Here is a 17,043-nt window from a genome sequence, read left to right as displayed (position 1 = left end):
TCTGTGGAAATACTGATATCCACGGTCAGCAACCCTTTCCTCCTATCCATACACAACAGACAACACAATACAACAGAGACAAGCGCACACGTAACAATTTCTGTGTTCCCCCTACTGCCAATGGGGAAGACCTGCCTTCTAATGAAAATGCTCTCTTATGTGCAGCTAGAAAAACTCCCAAGAAAAAAACAAACCCAGCAACCCTGCTATCTCAGTCCACAAACCATCTTTTAAAGGTTTATAGGTTTGTATTAGGGGATACCTTTTAAAGTCAGCATTCTTTATGACATGAAATGGCTTAACAGGAATTTCCTGGGTTGGCAACGTATTAGTGTGAGATTCTAAATTGCTGTGTTCTGGTCCTGGAAGGACAAAGGAGTCAGGAATTCAAGTTGTGAGGTATTGACCCTAATTCCACCTTAGGAATGCCCCCTCTTCAGTATGAGATAACATCACAATAGAAGGAAGAGGCACCTACTGTCTGTTTCTCCCTGAAAAACAGCACCATCATGTAAGAATATGAAGGCTAGCCATTAAAGAAACATAGACTTTCAAAGCGGATTGTTTGCCAAAGTCACCACCCTGGCAAACGAGCTTCTTTGTGTTCTTTGTGGCTAACCCTGGACTCTGCAGGTGGGTGTTGGAGTCCAACATGGCTAGTGGTGACAGGAGTTGTAGCCATATTCAGCTATCTAAAGCAGGCACCTCCAAACTGCGGCCCTCCAGATGTTTTGGCCTACAACTCCCATGATCCCTAGCTAGCAGGACCAGTGGTCAGGGAAGATGGGAATTGTAGTCCAAAACATCTGGAGGGCCAAAGTTTGGGGATGCCTGATCTAAAGGGCTGTCACATGCAAATGGGACAAGCTTGTCTTCTCCAGCTCCGGGCTCAATGACTATGGTCTAATTGTGTGTTATGCCACGCCCCCTCCCAGCAGCCAATTTATATTATGCTACGTGCCCAGCTATTTTGTGACTGGCGCCCACAAGCCTCACAATTAAAAATGTGCTCACTGGTCCAAAGAATCTGATGACGCCTAGGGCAGGGGTCAGCAAACTTTTTCAGCAGGGGGCCGGTCCACTGTCCCTCAGACCTTGTGGGGGGCCGGACTATATTTTGGAAAAAAAATGAACGAATTCCTATGCCCCACAAATAACCCAGAGATGCATTTTAAATAAAAGGACACATTCTACTCATGTAAAATCACCAGGCAGGCCCCACAAATAACCCAGAGATGCATTTTAAATAAAAGGACACATTCTACTCATGTAAAAACATGCCAATTCCCGGACCGTCCGCGGGTCGGATTTAAAAGGTGATTGGGCCGCATCCGGCCCCCGGGCCTTAGTTTGGGAACCCCTGGCCTAGGGAGTGCAGAACTCACCTGTGCTAAAAGAAATCTGGCTGCTTTTGTACTATTTTACAAGCAACCCAATTGTGATGTGTGTGTATATATGTGTTCAAAACTATCATTGAAGATATTTTATACATTTGCCTTCAGCTTGGGTGAGAAAGGGTACACATAACTACCTGCTTGTTTATTTTGGAGTAAAATTAAGCATGCACACACAAACACATTATACACAGAGGCTTATAATTCAATCAAATTATTAGCCCAGACATTTTCTCAATATTCAGAAGTGAAAAGCAATGAGAGCTACCAGGTGGGAGTGTTCAAATGAACAGCTTTATCCTGGTATTATGGGTAGCCTTCAGTGGGAATAACATTCCTTAAACTCCAAAGTATTTTCATATGTACTTTATAAGAGAAAGAAAAGAAATGCCACAGTTTGCAAATTCTTGGGAGTAAATGGCTCTTTATCCTGCAATTGAACAGCATGCAAAACTCCCTGAGGTAACAAAGGCCATTTACCACACAGTAAGCATCTTGTGAGAACACAACAAAGGTTACAATCTTTATAGCTTCATCCCTAGTTGCTAGCCTGGAAAGGAAATAGGGTTGTCACCCGCCCTGCTGTTCCCAGCTTGAGACAATAAAGAAATGGAATAGGACTCGGAGCCCTTTGATCTTCTCTGCCAGTGATCAGAGAGAGGAAAACTTTTCAGAGCCTGGAGACTAGTTCCTTTAATGGTTTTAGCAGACCCCTGTAAAGTATCCTCAGGCCAGGAGACTGCAATGTCATGTTCCTTGCTGGCTAAAATCCACCCATACAGATGTGATATGAATGCAACAATAATTTAAGTTACAGGTAGGTAGCCCATGGGGTCACGAAGAGTCGGACACGACTAAATGACTAAACAACAACAAGCCGTGTTGGTCTGACGTAGTCAAAACAAAATTTAAAAAATCCTTCCAGTAGCACCTTAGAGACCAACTAAGTTTGTCATAGGTATGAGCTTTCGTGTGCATGCACGAAAGTGTGCATGCACATGAAAACTCATACCTATGACAAACTTAGTTGGTCTCTAAGGTGCTACTGGAAGGATTTTAATAATTTAAGTGTTAGGGTAGGATGTAGAAACCATTTATAGACACTCGCAGGTAATAAGGAGGGGGGAAATATATACATAGACAAAAATTGCTGTGAAACCTGAGAGATTAGCAAGCTGCCTATGGCAACAGCATACGTGAAAACTTTCCAAGTGGTTGAGAAGTTTGTCGAGCAGCAGATAACCAACTTAACAAATTTTGAACTTCCCAGTTTTACTTATTTGGGAACCCTTAATTGCCTAAAATAAAAGCCCATTGACCAGAGAGACTATTGTCGTGGTTTGAGTCAAGACATCTGGTAAGCAACTTGTCAGGAAGACTGAGAGGAACTAACTTCTTTATTATTTCCCCAAGGGCTTGTGGTTTCCTCCTCCAAAGAAGCTACTTCCATTCATCCCTGGTTACAGACTGTAGCCAGACTCTGCGCTTTTCAAGGTCTTAACCACTGTTTCCTTGGAATAATTATTCCTTGGAAGAATTGTGTTGCTCATCTCTTGGGGGGGGGGGTGAAAAGTTGGGATGAGTATAAGAACCTAAAAGCATAAGATGAGCCTGCTGCTTCTGCCATTGGCCCATCTATTTCAGCATCCTGTTCTCATGCAAGATGCCTTGGGGAAGCCCAAAACCAGGACCTGAGCAGAACAGCAGCCCTCTCACCACTTGTGAATCCCAGCAACTGCTATGCAGAGGCAAACTGCCTTCAGAAGCGAGGCAGAATCTAGCCACTGAGAATCAGCCACATTGAGATTTCTGCATTGCAGGGGGTTGGACTAGATGACCCTCGGGGTCCCTGCCAACGCTACAATTCTTTGATTCTGGGGATTCACAGAACCCTCTAGCACAATTTGGGTAGGGCGCTGGCTGCTCATGGTGGGGTGGGGAGGAGTTCTGTTGCGGAAGCAGAAATCCTTGCATTGATTAAAGACTTTAGTTGGAATCTACCCAAGCAAGCCTTATGAGGAACGTTTGAAGGAGCTGGGTATTTTTATATTGGAAAGGAGACAGAATTGGCACCCCGGAAGCTTTTATATGTGAAGGGCGGTCTACAAATTTAATAATACAATACAACACAACAACAACAACAACAACAACTACTACAACAACAATATAATAATAGTTTGCAGATCGGCCACAAGAAAGCTTTTGGGACCCATCGGCAAACCCTGCTTTTCTAGTATTTATCACGTTGGTGTCCAAAAACCAGTTCTGTGTTGGCCAAGCACCAAGGCACCCACGAACACCTCCCCTTTGTGGATTCCAGGTACTGTATCTGGAATGGGAAAAGACGAACACGGGGCAGGGAGCTGCTTCTCCAAGTCGGCGAGAGAGAACCTGGGACACCTTCGGAGCGCCGAGAGGTGAGCACGCGCCTCGGGCCTCCCTGCCCGAGAAAAGCGCCTCCAAGCCCGACAGGGGTCGCTCGGCAGCCGGGCAGGTAACTTGGAGGGGAGCGCGGTGGGGTGGGAGGGTCGGTGGGTTCCGGCCTGCCTTGCAGGGAGCGGGATTGCTCCTCCCGGGGCCGGAAGCTCCTCCTTGTCCCGGGTGTGCGAGGGGCGGAGCGGGGCTGGGCTGGGCCGGCCTGGGCGAAGAGAGTCCCGCCGCAGCCTGAGCTGCTCTTTTCTGCGAGCGGCATGGAGTGAGAGCGAGCGAGGGCCGGAGGTGGCCAGCGGGGCGCAGCAGAAGGGGGACGCCGAGGCGAGCGCGAGATGGCTGCGGAGATGGCGCGGGGGCTCCGGCTCCTCCTGCTTCTCGGTGAGTGGGTGGGGTAGGGGGGGGGAGAGAGCCCTTCTCCGCCGGCCTCGGAGGCAGGGAGGATGTATCGCCTGGCTGCCCCGCGCGGGGCTCCTTCATTCCTTCCTCGCTTTCCATTTTGCGCGAGGGAGCGAAGCAGCGCGCTTTTACGCATTGGCTTGGACACTGGTGTGTGTGTGGAGAGGCAAGCTGCGCGTCTTCCTTGAAGAATGCATGCCAGAAAGTGCGAGCCGTGCAGCTCGCGGGTGTGTGTCGAAGGGAGGGCGAGCGGGCGCCTTTCCGCGCGGGGCTTCTTTGTGTCCGCCCGTGAGGCGTCGGAAGGGAGCTGCGAAGCGGCCGCGCGCTTTCTCTCTCCCTCTTCAGCCATTCAAGCCCCTCTTGGTCAGTCCCAAAAGCGCTTCCCATCCCTCTCTGTCCATCTCCTTGGTTTTGCACCCGCCACAACAGGGCGCGTTTTCCCCTCCTTCCCTCTCTCCCTCCTTCCCTCCCTCATTAGACGCAGCCCAGCAATTGCTCGGTGCCATTCAGACTGAACAGCGGGATCTTGCCCGAGCAGGGAGCCAGGCAACGTCTCTCCTCCTCCCTCCTCCTGGCTGCCTCTAACGTGCTGGTTTGAAAACTGCTCCAAGGAGCGGGGAGAGAGGGGTTGGGAGTGCTTTGGCTGGCTGGAGGAACGAGGAGAACACACGCCAATACTTTTTATTCCCTCCCCAATGGTTCTTCTTTTTGGAAACCAGGCGCTAGTTGGCGTCTTCAGAGGAGCTTAAAATTACATTCCTGTCCCGTCTGCGACCTAAGTTGTTTGGCTTCTTCATCAGCGCAAAGAAGGGCATTTGTAGGAAGGTAGTTGGTTTAGTTTCTTCCCGGCTTGGTCACAACGAGGGAGACGAATTGTGAGGTTGCAGGAGGTTGTGCCCTTTGTTGGACTGCTTTAAACCTCGGTAAGAAGCCCGCAGGATCCCGGAGCTTTGCAGAACTCTGGTTTGCAGCCGCCTCCATTAATGAGAGTTTGAAACTACTGTACTGGGGCCATTCTGATAAACTTCAGCCTAATCGCCAGGACAAAAGCTGTAGGGCTCAAACTTCAGAATGAATCTGTTGGATTTGGGTGGCACTGCAGATTTGGAGAATGCATTCTGAATTTATCGACTGTCTGGTTCTCAGACTAATGGAGACACACTGAAGTTTTCATTTTACTAGGTTTGCAAGAACAAATGACCTTGAATATTAAAGTTCCAGTAACTGCTTTGCAGATCTAGCTGTTGAATCTCGTTACAGCAGAGAATTGATTACTTTAATTCAGTCATCAACAAACTCTTCAGAACAATTTTTATTAGAGAAGCACTTGCTCTCCCACATACTTGGCTGATAATGCAATAACTGATTCCTAGTGTTCACATCAGGTCATGAACCTGATTATGGGTGAAGTCTCTCTGTGTTAGGGACTGAACCCGTATTTAACTTGCAGAAGCAGAAAGGTATGTTGAATCAATATTTGGCATGTTGTGCAACTGCAGAGACAAGGTCCCGTTGCAGTTCTTTGATATTACATGTCAGAGAAAGTTCTTGCAGCAATTTAGATCTTGGAGAGGATAATCTAATGGAGCCCTACCTTTCTGCTTCATGTGATGGAGAATTAGTTGGCATAGTGCGTGCAAAATAAGACGAGATAACCTACAGTATTACTGTTTTTACCCATCACATTTTCCTTCCAAAGAACAATAGAAATGCCTGCTCATATGTTGTGCTGCCACACAAGAGAGTTGCATGAAGTTGGTACATTTGAGGTGGTAAAAAATGTAGAATTTTCACAGTGGAAAGTATTTTTCAGCTTCTTTTACTAGTGGTGTTCAATTGTTTTTCATAGATGGCTCCCAGAGTACTCTTACGATGCAAGATACCATGCTGTTAGGAGTTCCATATCTTGTGCATGTGTAATATTCAATTTTCAGGATATTGTACCTAAAATGGTGGAAAATCTCATTCTGAATTTAAAATTAATCTCAATATATTTATATATACAGAGTGGCATCTACTTATGCCTGCTTTCTGGCACAATGGAAATCTGCTTGCACAACAGGACTTCCAGTTTCTACCTTCCCCCTCTGTGCATCCCCAAAAACTGCTCTACTGCAAGGTCAACTGTAGGCTATTTTGGAATTGCGGATGAATTGCCCTCTTACTTAGATTATTATTTCTAATTTATTGAATTTATATACCGCCTTATACCCGGAGGTCTCAGGGCGGTTCACAAAATAAAATCAAAATATAAAAACACGAAATACATAATCAAAATAAAAACAACAACTCAATATCTGCCCCCCCCAAATCCCCACATTTTAAAAGGGCACAGGATGTCAATCAAATCACCCAAAAGGAACATTTTTGCCTGGCGCCCAAAGGTGTATACAGTCATACCTCATGTTACAGACGCTTCAGGTTATGTGTTTTCAGGTTGCAGCCTGCGGGAAACAGAAGTACTGGAATGGGTTACTTCCAGGTTTCGCCGCTCACACATGCGCAGAAGCACTAAATTGCGCTGGCGCCTGCGCAGAGGCAGTGCTTCAGGATGCGAATGCTGCGGGTTGCGGACGTGCCTCCGTCACGGATTACGTCCTCAACCTGAGGTTCCACTGTAATGAAGGCGCCAGGTGAACTTCCCTGGGGAGCACATTCCACAGATGGGGAGCCACTGCAGAGAAGGCCCGTTCTCGTGTTGCCACCCTCCGGACCTCTGGAGGAAGAGGCACACGAAGAAGGGCCTCAGGAGATGATCGCAGGGTCTGGGTAGGTTCATATGGAAAGAGGTGGTCCTTGAGGTATTTATAGGTCTGTTTAAGGATTTATAGGTCAAAACCAGCACTTTGAATTGGACCCGGAAACTAATTGGTAGCCAGTGCAGCTGGACGAGGATCGGTGTAATATGCTCAGACCGTCTTGCTCCGGTGAGCAACCTGGCTGCTGAATTCTGCACTAGCTGAAGTTTCTGAACTGTCTTCAGAGGCAGCCCTACATATAACACATTGCAGTTATCTAACCTTGAGGTTACCAGAGCATAGTTAGGCTATCCCTGTCCAGGATAGGGGCAAAGCTGGGCCACCAGCCAAAGCTGATGGAAGCCACTCTGGGCCACTGAGGCCACCTGAGCCTCAAGCAACAGCAAAGGATCCAGGAGTACCCCCAAGCTACGAACCTGCTGCTTCAGAGGAAATGTACTGGTAACCCCACCAAGAGCAGGCTATCTCCCACCCATCCGATCTAGGAAACCGCCCACTAACAGTGCTTCAGTCTTATCTGGATTGAGCTTCAGTTTGTTGGCTCTCTTCCTGTCTGTTACCGAGGCAAGACACTGGTCCAGCACTTCGACTGCCTCACCTGCAGATGTAAAAAGGAGAAATAGAGCTGAGTGTCACCAGCATGCTCTTGACAATGTACATACTCCATACCTCCCGATAGCCCCACCCAGCGGTTTCATGTAGATGTTAAACAACGTAGGGGATAGGATTCAGCCCTGCGGAACCCCACACTGAAGATTTTCTGGAGCACTGAAGTTGCACTTGGAATCTTGGGTGGGAAGAACCTGTAGGCTGAAATGTTGAGAACTTTGATTTTCTATTTATAGTACTTTGATTTTCTATTTATAGTACTTTGATTTTCTATTTATAGTCTCATTCATCGCCCTTTTTGGGATTCTTATATTTCTGATGGCAGAGGGCTCTTGTAATTCCTAAGGGTTGTATCCAGCAGAGGTGTCCTGATAGCACAATGACTTTCCTCGCCTCTCTCTGCACCCCCAGTCTTATTATTATCATCTGCCTCTCTGGAGCAGATGGGGGAGGGGGGGAGGAAGTCCTATTGTGCAAGCAGAAGTTGGTTACAACCCAAATATCTGCAATTCCCAACCATTAAGAGGTTTGAAGGCAAAAGTTTCCTGCATTGTAGGGGGTTGGGCTAGATGACCCTCGTGGTCCCTTCCAGCTCTTACCATTCTATGAGGGATCATAGCAGTGAGAATTGGCCATCTTGAGGAGCATCTGCATGGAAGGGACATAATGACAAGAAGTTGATTAGAATCGGGCTGTTGAACATGAGCCCAGTTTAACTCGGTGGGACTTAAGTTATAACTTCGGTACCTAACTTGTACCATGGATTCCAGGAGGGCCCGAGATCATCCAACATAGGCTGCAGGCTGTGCACACCTACCTGGAGGAAGCTTTCTTGAAAACAAATGTGACCTTCTTCTGAGTGCAGTCGCATGAATGCCTGATGTTCGCCTGATTCCAGTCCAAGGGCCAGATAGGCTAGAAAAGTGTCCATCTATTTTCTCCCATTTATAGCAGAGGAGAGCATCTAGTTCAGGGTTTCCCAAACATGGGTCTCCAGCTGTTGTTGGACTACAATTCCCATCATCCCTGACCGCTGGTCCTGCTAGCTAGGAATGATGGGGGTTGTAGTCCCAAAACAACTGGAGACCCAAGTTTGGGAATCCCCGATCTTGTTGAATGCAACTACAATACATCTGAAACTGATCACAAAAGCCCAGTTATTCCTTGTAAAATTCAGGACGCTTGCAGTACTCACTAACTTCCCTGACGGGTGTGCTTCGTCTTTCTAAACCTTTAAACGGGAAAATGTTAACAGCCGCTTTAGGACTTGATATTTACATCATTTCCAGTAGATGCTGAAAATGCGCCATGCGGCTGAACGCATTACATTTCTGAAGTGCTTAAATATTAAGCTGTTCCTCAAAATAGATGCCAAGGGCAAGTAAGCACAAGTACAAGAATAACCCATGAAAGGAGGGTGGAAATGCATGAAAATGAAGCTGGTGTGATTAGTTGAAATTATAGGGCAGCAATGTGGGCTTGCTGGATGGAATGGAAGAAGAAACCTTTGAAGTAAGGTAGCTGTTAAGTTGTAAAAGCAGCCCTTATGCTACCCTTAACACCGGAGGTAACATCTGCAGGAGGATGCAGAGCTGAGGGCTGGCTTGTGTGCCTAGTCAGAAGTAGAATACCGCATTCCTTTGCCTAGCATTGCTTTGTTCACCTAGGTATGAAGTCTGGAAAAATTGCCACGTTTCATTCAAACTTTGTTATGTAGCAATTAACAAACCTTGGGCTACTATACGAAACTTTGTGAATTTTTCATCTCTTTTAGGTCCCAGTTTTTCCCCCACGCTTTCTTTCAAGTTTTACGTGTTTCCGTAAAGAACGGAAAAGGTGTCCTCTTTCCCCCTCCCTTTGTTTGCTGCCTTCCCTGCTGATTCATGCGTTAATGCCAGACCAAACATTTTAGCTTCCGCTTCCAGTGCTTTGCACAGAAAAGCGATCTGCGATCCACAAAAACGCAAGCTCATACCCACGAAGCCCTTCAGGCAACACCCTCACCGTTTCGGCAACTGAATTATTTTAAAATTGGCTGTGTACAGTGTGCTGGGTACATGCCACTTACAATCCGTAGGTAGCAAATAATGGCCCACGAGAAAATGAGTCCATACAAGAATAATGTACAAGGTGTTAAAAATTTGTCGCCTTTATGAAGTTCAAAGAGCTAGTGCAGCTCTCGGGTATTGATTGCCCCTGAGCATGGGTGAGTGTAGCTCTGCAGAGTGTGGATCCTATTACAAGCAAATAAAGCTATTGTTTGCCCACCTGTGAGGCATTCAGCAAGTGTGAGTTTTGAATTCTCTGCCCTCGCAAAGAAGCAACTATATTAGGAGAAGCCCTTCAGATGTCTGTGATAAAGGTCATACTTTGAGCTGAATGAGAGACCTACGGTAATCCTCCCCATTTTCACACTGTCTTGACAACAAACCTTTCCTTGCAGTCCTTTGTGTGACTTGATGATAGAGGAGGAGGAGGAGGAGTGGGATATATCAAAGTGTTCTCATCCTGCTCTGCTTTTTTTAAAAAAACAAAGAAACCTCAAAGTATTTAAAGTGAAACATGCAAGGGAGTTATGTCAAGGGACCCAACAGCCATCGTGGTGCCTTTCAGATGTTTTGGACTACAAATCCCATCAGCCAGCATGCCCATTGGACCTAGGAACAAACAATGGCCCATCTTAGTCCAACACCCTGTTCTCATAGTGGCCAACCCAGTGAGAAACCCCCAAGCACAGGCATGGCCAAACTTGGCCCTCCAGCTGTTTTGGGACTACAACTCCCATCATCCCTAGCTAATAGGACCAGTTGTCAGGGATGATGTGAATTGTAGTCCCAAAACAGCTGGAGGGCCAAGTTTGGCCATGCCTGCCCAAGCAGGACCTGAGCACAAGAGCACTCTTCCCTCCTGTGGTTTCCTGAAACTGGTATTCAGAAGCATAAGCTGGCTTCAAGCATGGAAGCAGAGCATTCATCATCCTTCATGGGTTAGTCAGATTTAATGGGACCTGTGGTCCACAATATCTGGAGGGTCCCCTTGTTTACTACCCCTAGAGTTACATGTGAGTGGATGTACTGGTTTAGACTACATTGGCAGTGGTCCATCAGAGAAATAACTTTGATTCAAAGCAGATGATACCCGTTTCTCCAGGTCTCATCAAAGTAGTGCTCATTCCATTTGGCTTGCTTTCTTGGGTCAAGGAGGACATGAAGCCTGGGAGCAGGGAATCAAAGCTTTTAGGAAGTGCTCCTCTCCAATGTTATATTCTGCATAGCTCCTTACTTTTAAGCCACTCTCCTTCTATAAATTGCAAGTGTGGGGGAGGAAGACTTCTCCATAAAATGCATGCATGCTTTTTTATGCGCCAAGATTGTTGAATAGGAGACGCGGGTGGTGCTGTGGGTTAAACCACTGAGCCTAGGGCTTGCCGATCAGAAGGTCGGTGGTTCGATTCCCCGCGACGGGGTGAGCTCCCGTTGCTCGGTCCCTGCTCCTGCCAACCTAGCAGTTCGAAAGCACCTCAAAGTATAAGTAGATAAATAGGTACCACTCCGACGGGAAGGTAAACGGCGTTTCCGTGCGCTGCTCTGGTTCGCCAGAAGCGGCTTAGTCATGCTGGCCACATGACCCGGAAGCTGTACGCTCGCTCCCTTGGCCAATAATGCGAGATGAGCGCCGCAAGCCCAGAGTCGTCCGCGACTGGACCTAATGGTCAGGGGACCCTTTACCTTTACATTTATTGTTGAATGGACATGACCACCCCCCACCACCCCTGGTTATTTTTTTCTCTGCAAAAGTATAAAAAACAATGTTCGGTTCCCGTGCCTGTTTTGTTCCTTTTGTACGGTCTACCTGAGCCTTGTTCACTTTTGGTCTCCTCTTCCTCCCTTTGCTGCCTGCTATTTCTGTTTCTGCTGCATCCCAGGCACCCCCTTCAATTTTGCCTTCACTCCCACTGCGTTCCACATTCTGCCTGCTCTAGTGATCAAAGTACCATTGGCCTTGAAAGTTAGCACCCCAGTTAAATTAATGGAGGCAAAAGCAGAAAGGTCGTTTTTAATAAACCAGATGTTCCTTAAAAACAAAAGCAAAACCCCCTTCAGCTACTCACTTTTGGGCCTGTGGTTGTGCAGAGGACTCTCTTAATGGTCTCCTAGTTTTCCTCCCCTCCCCCTCTTTGCACTGGAAAACAAGAGTCCATATGTATGACCACCAACTCAGATGGTTTTAGGAGAGGATAAGGCAGATAAGTTTTTGGTGGCTACTAGCCACATTTAATGCGTTTCACCTCCATTGTCAGACACAGTATACCTCTATAAATGCCAATGGCTGGGAATCACAAGTGGGGAGAGTGCTGTTGCTAGTCTGCTAGTTATCTGGCTGGCTATTATGAGAAGGGGAGGTGCTGGAGGAGACTCTATGGTGCTGGAGGAGACTCTTGAGAGTCCCATGGACTGCAAGAAGATCAAACCTATCCATTCTTAAGGAAATCAGCCCTGAGTGCTCCCTGGAAGGACAGATCGTGAAGCTGAGGCTCCAATACTTTGGCCACCTCATGAGAAGAGAAGAATCCTTGGAAAAGACCCTGATGTTGGGAAAGATTGAGGGCACTAGGAGAAGGGGACGACAGAGGACAAGATGGTTGGACAGTGTTCTCGAAGCTACGAACATGAGTTTGACCAAACTGCGGGAGGCAGTGCAAGACAGGAGTGCCTGGCGTGCTCTGGTCCATGGGGTCACGAAGAGTCGGACACGACTAAACGACTAAACAACAACAACAATGAGAAGGGGAATCTGGATTAGATAGTGATCCAGCAGGCTCATATTTTCGTAATACAGTATGTCCTCAGGTTGCATAATCAGTGCGCCATCTTTAGTCATTAAAAGTATATAATGCCGTGTTCTTAGTGGCTGAGACACATACGAAAATTTCCCTTGCATGGAATGCTAATCAAAATCTAAGCTTTGAATATTTTGGGAAAGCACAACCTGATGGCTTGAGCCACTTGTTTGCCTGGGACAGGAAAGAGGAAGCGGAACTTAATCTCTCCATCTAAAAGGCTGACTGGTGCTGTTGTGGGTATGAGAACTGGGGTGGGTGTGTACACAGCCCTGGCTGCTCTAGGCCTAGGGGGTCCTATTCGGGAAATGTGTGGCACTTGATTGCTAATACAGTCATACCTCAGTTTAAGTACGCTTCGGTTTGAGTACTTTCAGTTTAAGTACTCCGCAGACCCATCTGGAACGGATTAATCCACTTTCCATTACTTTCAATGGGAAAGTTCGCTTCAGGTTAAGTACGCTTCAGGTTAAATACAGACTTCCGGAACCAATTGTGTACTTAAACCGAGGTACCACTGTAATATATTTTCATTGGGCATTTTTGTCAGCTGGTTTTTCAGCGTCCATTAAAGTCAATGACCACGGGATGTGACTTTGCAGGATTTGCTATGCCTGAAGGGGGGAGAGTTGGCATTCCTGTGCAAGCTTGACAATGCAAGGCAGTATATGATAGATAGATGCATACCCTGCAAGGATTCTGCCGGCCTCAACTGCTACCCATTGGATTTGAGTCTTCTCAAAGATCGGGGGTTCTTGTTAGCAGAACGGTTGCTGCAGTAGAAGGCTTACACAATGGGCTCTAAACCAATTGTACTTCTCAAACTGCTGCTGCTTTCCCACCCTTCCAGGTTTTGCCTCCTTGCAATCTTTCCTCCCTGCAGCCCATTCTCATGCTTTTCCTCTGGCCCTGTCCTTCATCCTGTTACTCTCTGCATAACCACAGGAGGGAAAGGAATGCTGGAAACTTGACTCTTAAGTGCATTTTGAGAGTAGTTACCTTGTGGGCACTTAACCCATAGGAGGGCGGTGCTTTTATGCCAGATTACATAATAAGTAAGGTTGCATGCCTCTATTGTTAGATGCCAGAGGGTAGGAACTTCTCTTTGCCTCTTGCTAACAGCCCCAGATTCTTGTCCCCCTCCCCCAAACTCTTTTTTTTTGGCCATGGGGCAATGGGAGTCTGTCATACCTGCCAGTAGTTAATGGGCAGGGCAAGGCTTCCACCCTGATTTCAGGCAGCTTGTAGGTTACCCATATTCACAAATGGCTCTTTTCCCACACACTCTTGCACAGTACTGTGTTTTCTTTGGCACCCTAATGAACACTTTTGAAAGCTCTCCTGTTTTTGGAAAGGGTCTTGACTGGAATGTGCATTCCCCTCCGCTCGGTTTAATGAAATGTTTGTCGCTTTCAGCTCTGTTTATACCACAAGGCTGCACTTTAGCGATGCTGGATGTGTCTGTGGGAAGGGCCTTTTGTGCCCTAAGAACCGATAATTCAGAGCTGCAGTTCTGCTCCTTTCCGCATTTTAAAAAGCTGTGTTTGGGTATACTGCTTGTTATCTGACCGGGGGGGGGGGGGGAGCAGTTTGCACAAATGCACCTTTTGTTTTTGCTAATTAGCAGAGTGATTGTCAGCAGGTCTCAGTGGAGTCATGAGAGAATAAGATTTACCTAAAAGGAAGAATGTGTTTCCCCCCCCTGCAGTGACTCTTTGCTCACCTAAATGAGCAGAGAATATGACTTAAATCATCATCATCATCATTATTACTACTACTGCTACTTTAGTTGTTTAGTCGTGTCCGACTCTTCGTGACCCCATGGACCATAGCACGCCAGGCACTCCTGTCTTGCACTGCCTCCCATAGTGCCTGGCGTGCTATGGTCCATGGGGTCACGAAGAGTCGGACACCACTAAACAACAACAACAACAACACTACTGCTACTACTACTACTACTAGTATACCAGCCCATCTGGGTGTAAGCCATTCTGGGTGGCTTCCAACACTTAAAAACAGAACAAGATGTCATACACTAAAAACTTCCCGATACAGGGGTGCCTTCAGATGTCTTCTAAAAGTGGTTTAGTTCTTTATCTTCTTGATGTCTCAATGTTCTCCATGCAGGCTACTTGCAAGAAGTCTTTATGCCATGAATTAAAATTCTTTTTATAAGCAACCCCACCCTTTTGACCCCCCTCCCCCAATAGATTATATTGAGCTAGGCAGAAAGCTAGGGACGCGGGTGGCACTGTGGTCTAAACCACAGAGCCTAGGGCTTGCCGATCAGAAGGTCGGCGGTTCGAATCCCCGTGACGGGGTGAGCTCCCGTTGCTCGGTCCCTGCTCCTGCCAACCTAGCAGTTCGAAAGCACATCAAAGTGCAAGTAGATAAATAGGGAAGGTAAACGGCGTTTCCGTGTGCTGCTCTGGTTCGCCAGAAGCGGCTTTGTCATGCTGGCCACATGACCTGGAAGCTGTACGCCGGCTCCCTCGACCAATAAGGCGAGATGAGCGCCGCAACCCCAGAGTCATCTGCAACTGGACCTAATGGTCAGGGGTCCTTTTACCTTTACCTTTACCTCTACCTTTAGGCAGAAAGCTTTTGCGTTGGATCAGTTAGTTTCACTTGGTTCCCATTGAGCAGGGTGGACAATAACCTTGTTAATACATAACTTCCGCCTCTCAGGTTTGTGGTTTAAGTTACTCTTTCCAGGTAGATAGCCAGATCCTTCTCTCCTGGCTAAACAATGATGCTCTCCACCCCCCTAGTCATTCACTAATCCTTCTGACTCAGTAATTGCTGAAATCTGGTTAGGGTAGTTCTTGGGTAAACTGAATCCCAGGGGATGACATTCCCTGCTAAGGAACAACTTTAATCTACCCTAGGAATCTGCCCAGGAACTCCTTGTTTTAATTCCTAGTTCAGCCCAAAAGCCACATTCCCATTTTGGGCAATTTTCCAAGGGCCACATGCCAATAGCAGGGCCGGAGGCAAAAGTGGGCGGGGCAAAAATTACTACTTTTGTACACTTGGCTAGTTTCTGCACAGCCACGCACACTTCTCTAGACCGAGCAAAAGATGTCGGAGTTCATTGAAACAATGCCGCCTCTTTCAGTTGCTTCCTCAGTTTCATTTGCCATCTCAAGATCTCCTTGAGCATTTTGATCAGAGAGGCGATACATAGCCTATCTCCAGTACTAGGTTACTGATTGTTGTGGAGAAGTCCTTTTGTATTCGTGCTTGTTTTATAGCCTAAGAGGCACAACACAAAAGGAAAGGGTGGTGAGGAGGGATGAGGAAAACAAGCTCAGTTACCTGGTGGTTCTCGCAATTCCCAGCTTGAATGGAAATAGTTTGATGGGGAGGATCCAAATGGAGCAGGTCTATCAGCAGGGCTGATAACCGAGCCCCCCCCCAAAAAAACTTCTGTTTGTTGTAGTCTGATAGAGTGTGACTGCTAGTAGACTACAGCTGAAGGAAAGGAAGCCATGGAGGTAAGATAGCTTGCAGAGGCTGTAAGGGACTTCACATGCAGAATGGCAGGTGGTGGAAAAACATGAAGCTGACTTACTGCTTTCACACACACACATTTCATTGAAACTGTTTATCATTTTTGTCTTGGTAGGGGTTCAAAAGTAATCTGAACCAGGAGATTTTTTAAAACAACACCACACCATTTCAGATGGAAAAGTGCAAGTGGGGGAAGGGCTAAGCTGGCAATGGATAATTGCACCAATTCTCTTCCAGTCACACGTCAATCCAATAAGTCCCGAATGTTGGCAGCATCAATTAGTGATGAGTAGTTTATGATAAATAGGGAGAGCCTGTGATTCCGCTCTTGCAAGGTGGCCACAAAGCTTCCTCTACTCTATCACAGATGATGATCACAGATGATGAAGATGATGATGATGATAATTTTGGGAACAGTTACTACTAAACTTAGCTTATCTCTCTTCGAAGCAAAGGCAGAAATGGTTGTGGACTATCGTGCTTGTACTACTTTCCGAGAGTTGGGAGCTAAGAATGCTAGGACTTCAGTCGTATTATTAAGCAAAGTGCAAAAGCCATGCTATGGCTCGGAGCAGCTGGTTTTAGATGGAATTTGCCATGGGGTTGCAGAACTTGGACATTTCAGACCCAAGAATTCTGTATTTTTAGGCCAAGTGAAACCATCACAGTGTCTTTCATTTTCGAGAGGCAGTAATTCCGTTTCTGTCATCCTGACAAGTCGTACTTTGAGCACTTTTTCTCTGCAGCGAGGCTGGCAGAATTCACAAGCCAAGAAATGCGGCTGCAACTTGTGCATCAAAATCAAAGAGACAGACTCCAAGGATATGGCTTGTGACAGGGCCAAGCCTTTCCCTTGCTCCCCTCGTGCCCCCAGTTGTATTTTGCCCTTGATTAATAGAACATCTCAAGGCCATTGTGTTAGCATCTGCCACCTGCTTCCTAAAACGCAATAAGGTAGCCCTTCCTGAAGTGCTGAAAGCACCAAATAAATTGCAATAACATTGTTTCGCAGGTGCACATCTCGGGAGTCTCTTGGCTGGCAAGACGGTGAACTGATGTGAGAACAGCAGGTTCCCTTCAGGGGAGTTGGACTACTCCC

At 46.9% G+C, this 17,043-nt stretch overlaps 1 protein-coding gene across 1 annotated transcript in view; it reads left to right on the top strand.

The window, feature by feature from the left end:
* The first annotated feature begins 3,984 nt into the window (after positions 1-3,984).
* PTK7 (protein tyrosine kinase 7 (inactive)) overlaps positions 3,985-17,043 on the top strand; it is a 107,090-nt gene continuing 94,031 nt past the window's right edge. Inside the window, exon 1 of the mRNA XM_035111158.3 lies at positions 3,985-4,205. Within this exon, the coding sequence (XP_034967049.3) occupies positions 4,160-4,205 (46 nt within the window). The 5' untranslated portion in view covers positions 3,985-4,159. The remainder of the gene's footprint in view (positions 4,206-17,043) is intronic.

Source organism: Zootoca vivipara, chromosome 3 (assembly GCF_965207765.1).
Source record: "Zootoca vivipara chromosome 3, rZooViv2.hap1.1, whole genome shotgun sequence".
Taxonomy (NCBI): domain Eukaryota; kingdom Metazoa; phylum Chordata; class Lepidosauria; order Squamata; family Lacertidae; genus Zootoca; species Zootoca vivipara.
This window is presented reverse-complemented; position numbering and strand designations above follow the sequence as displayed.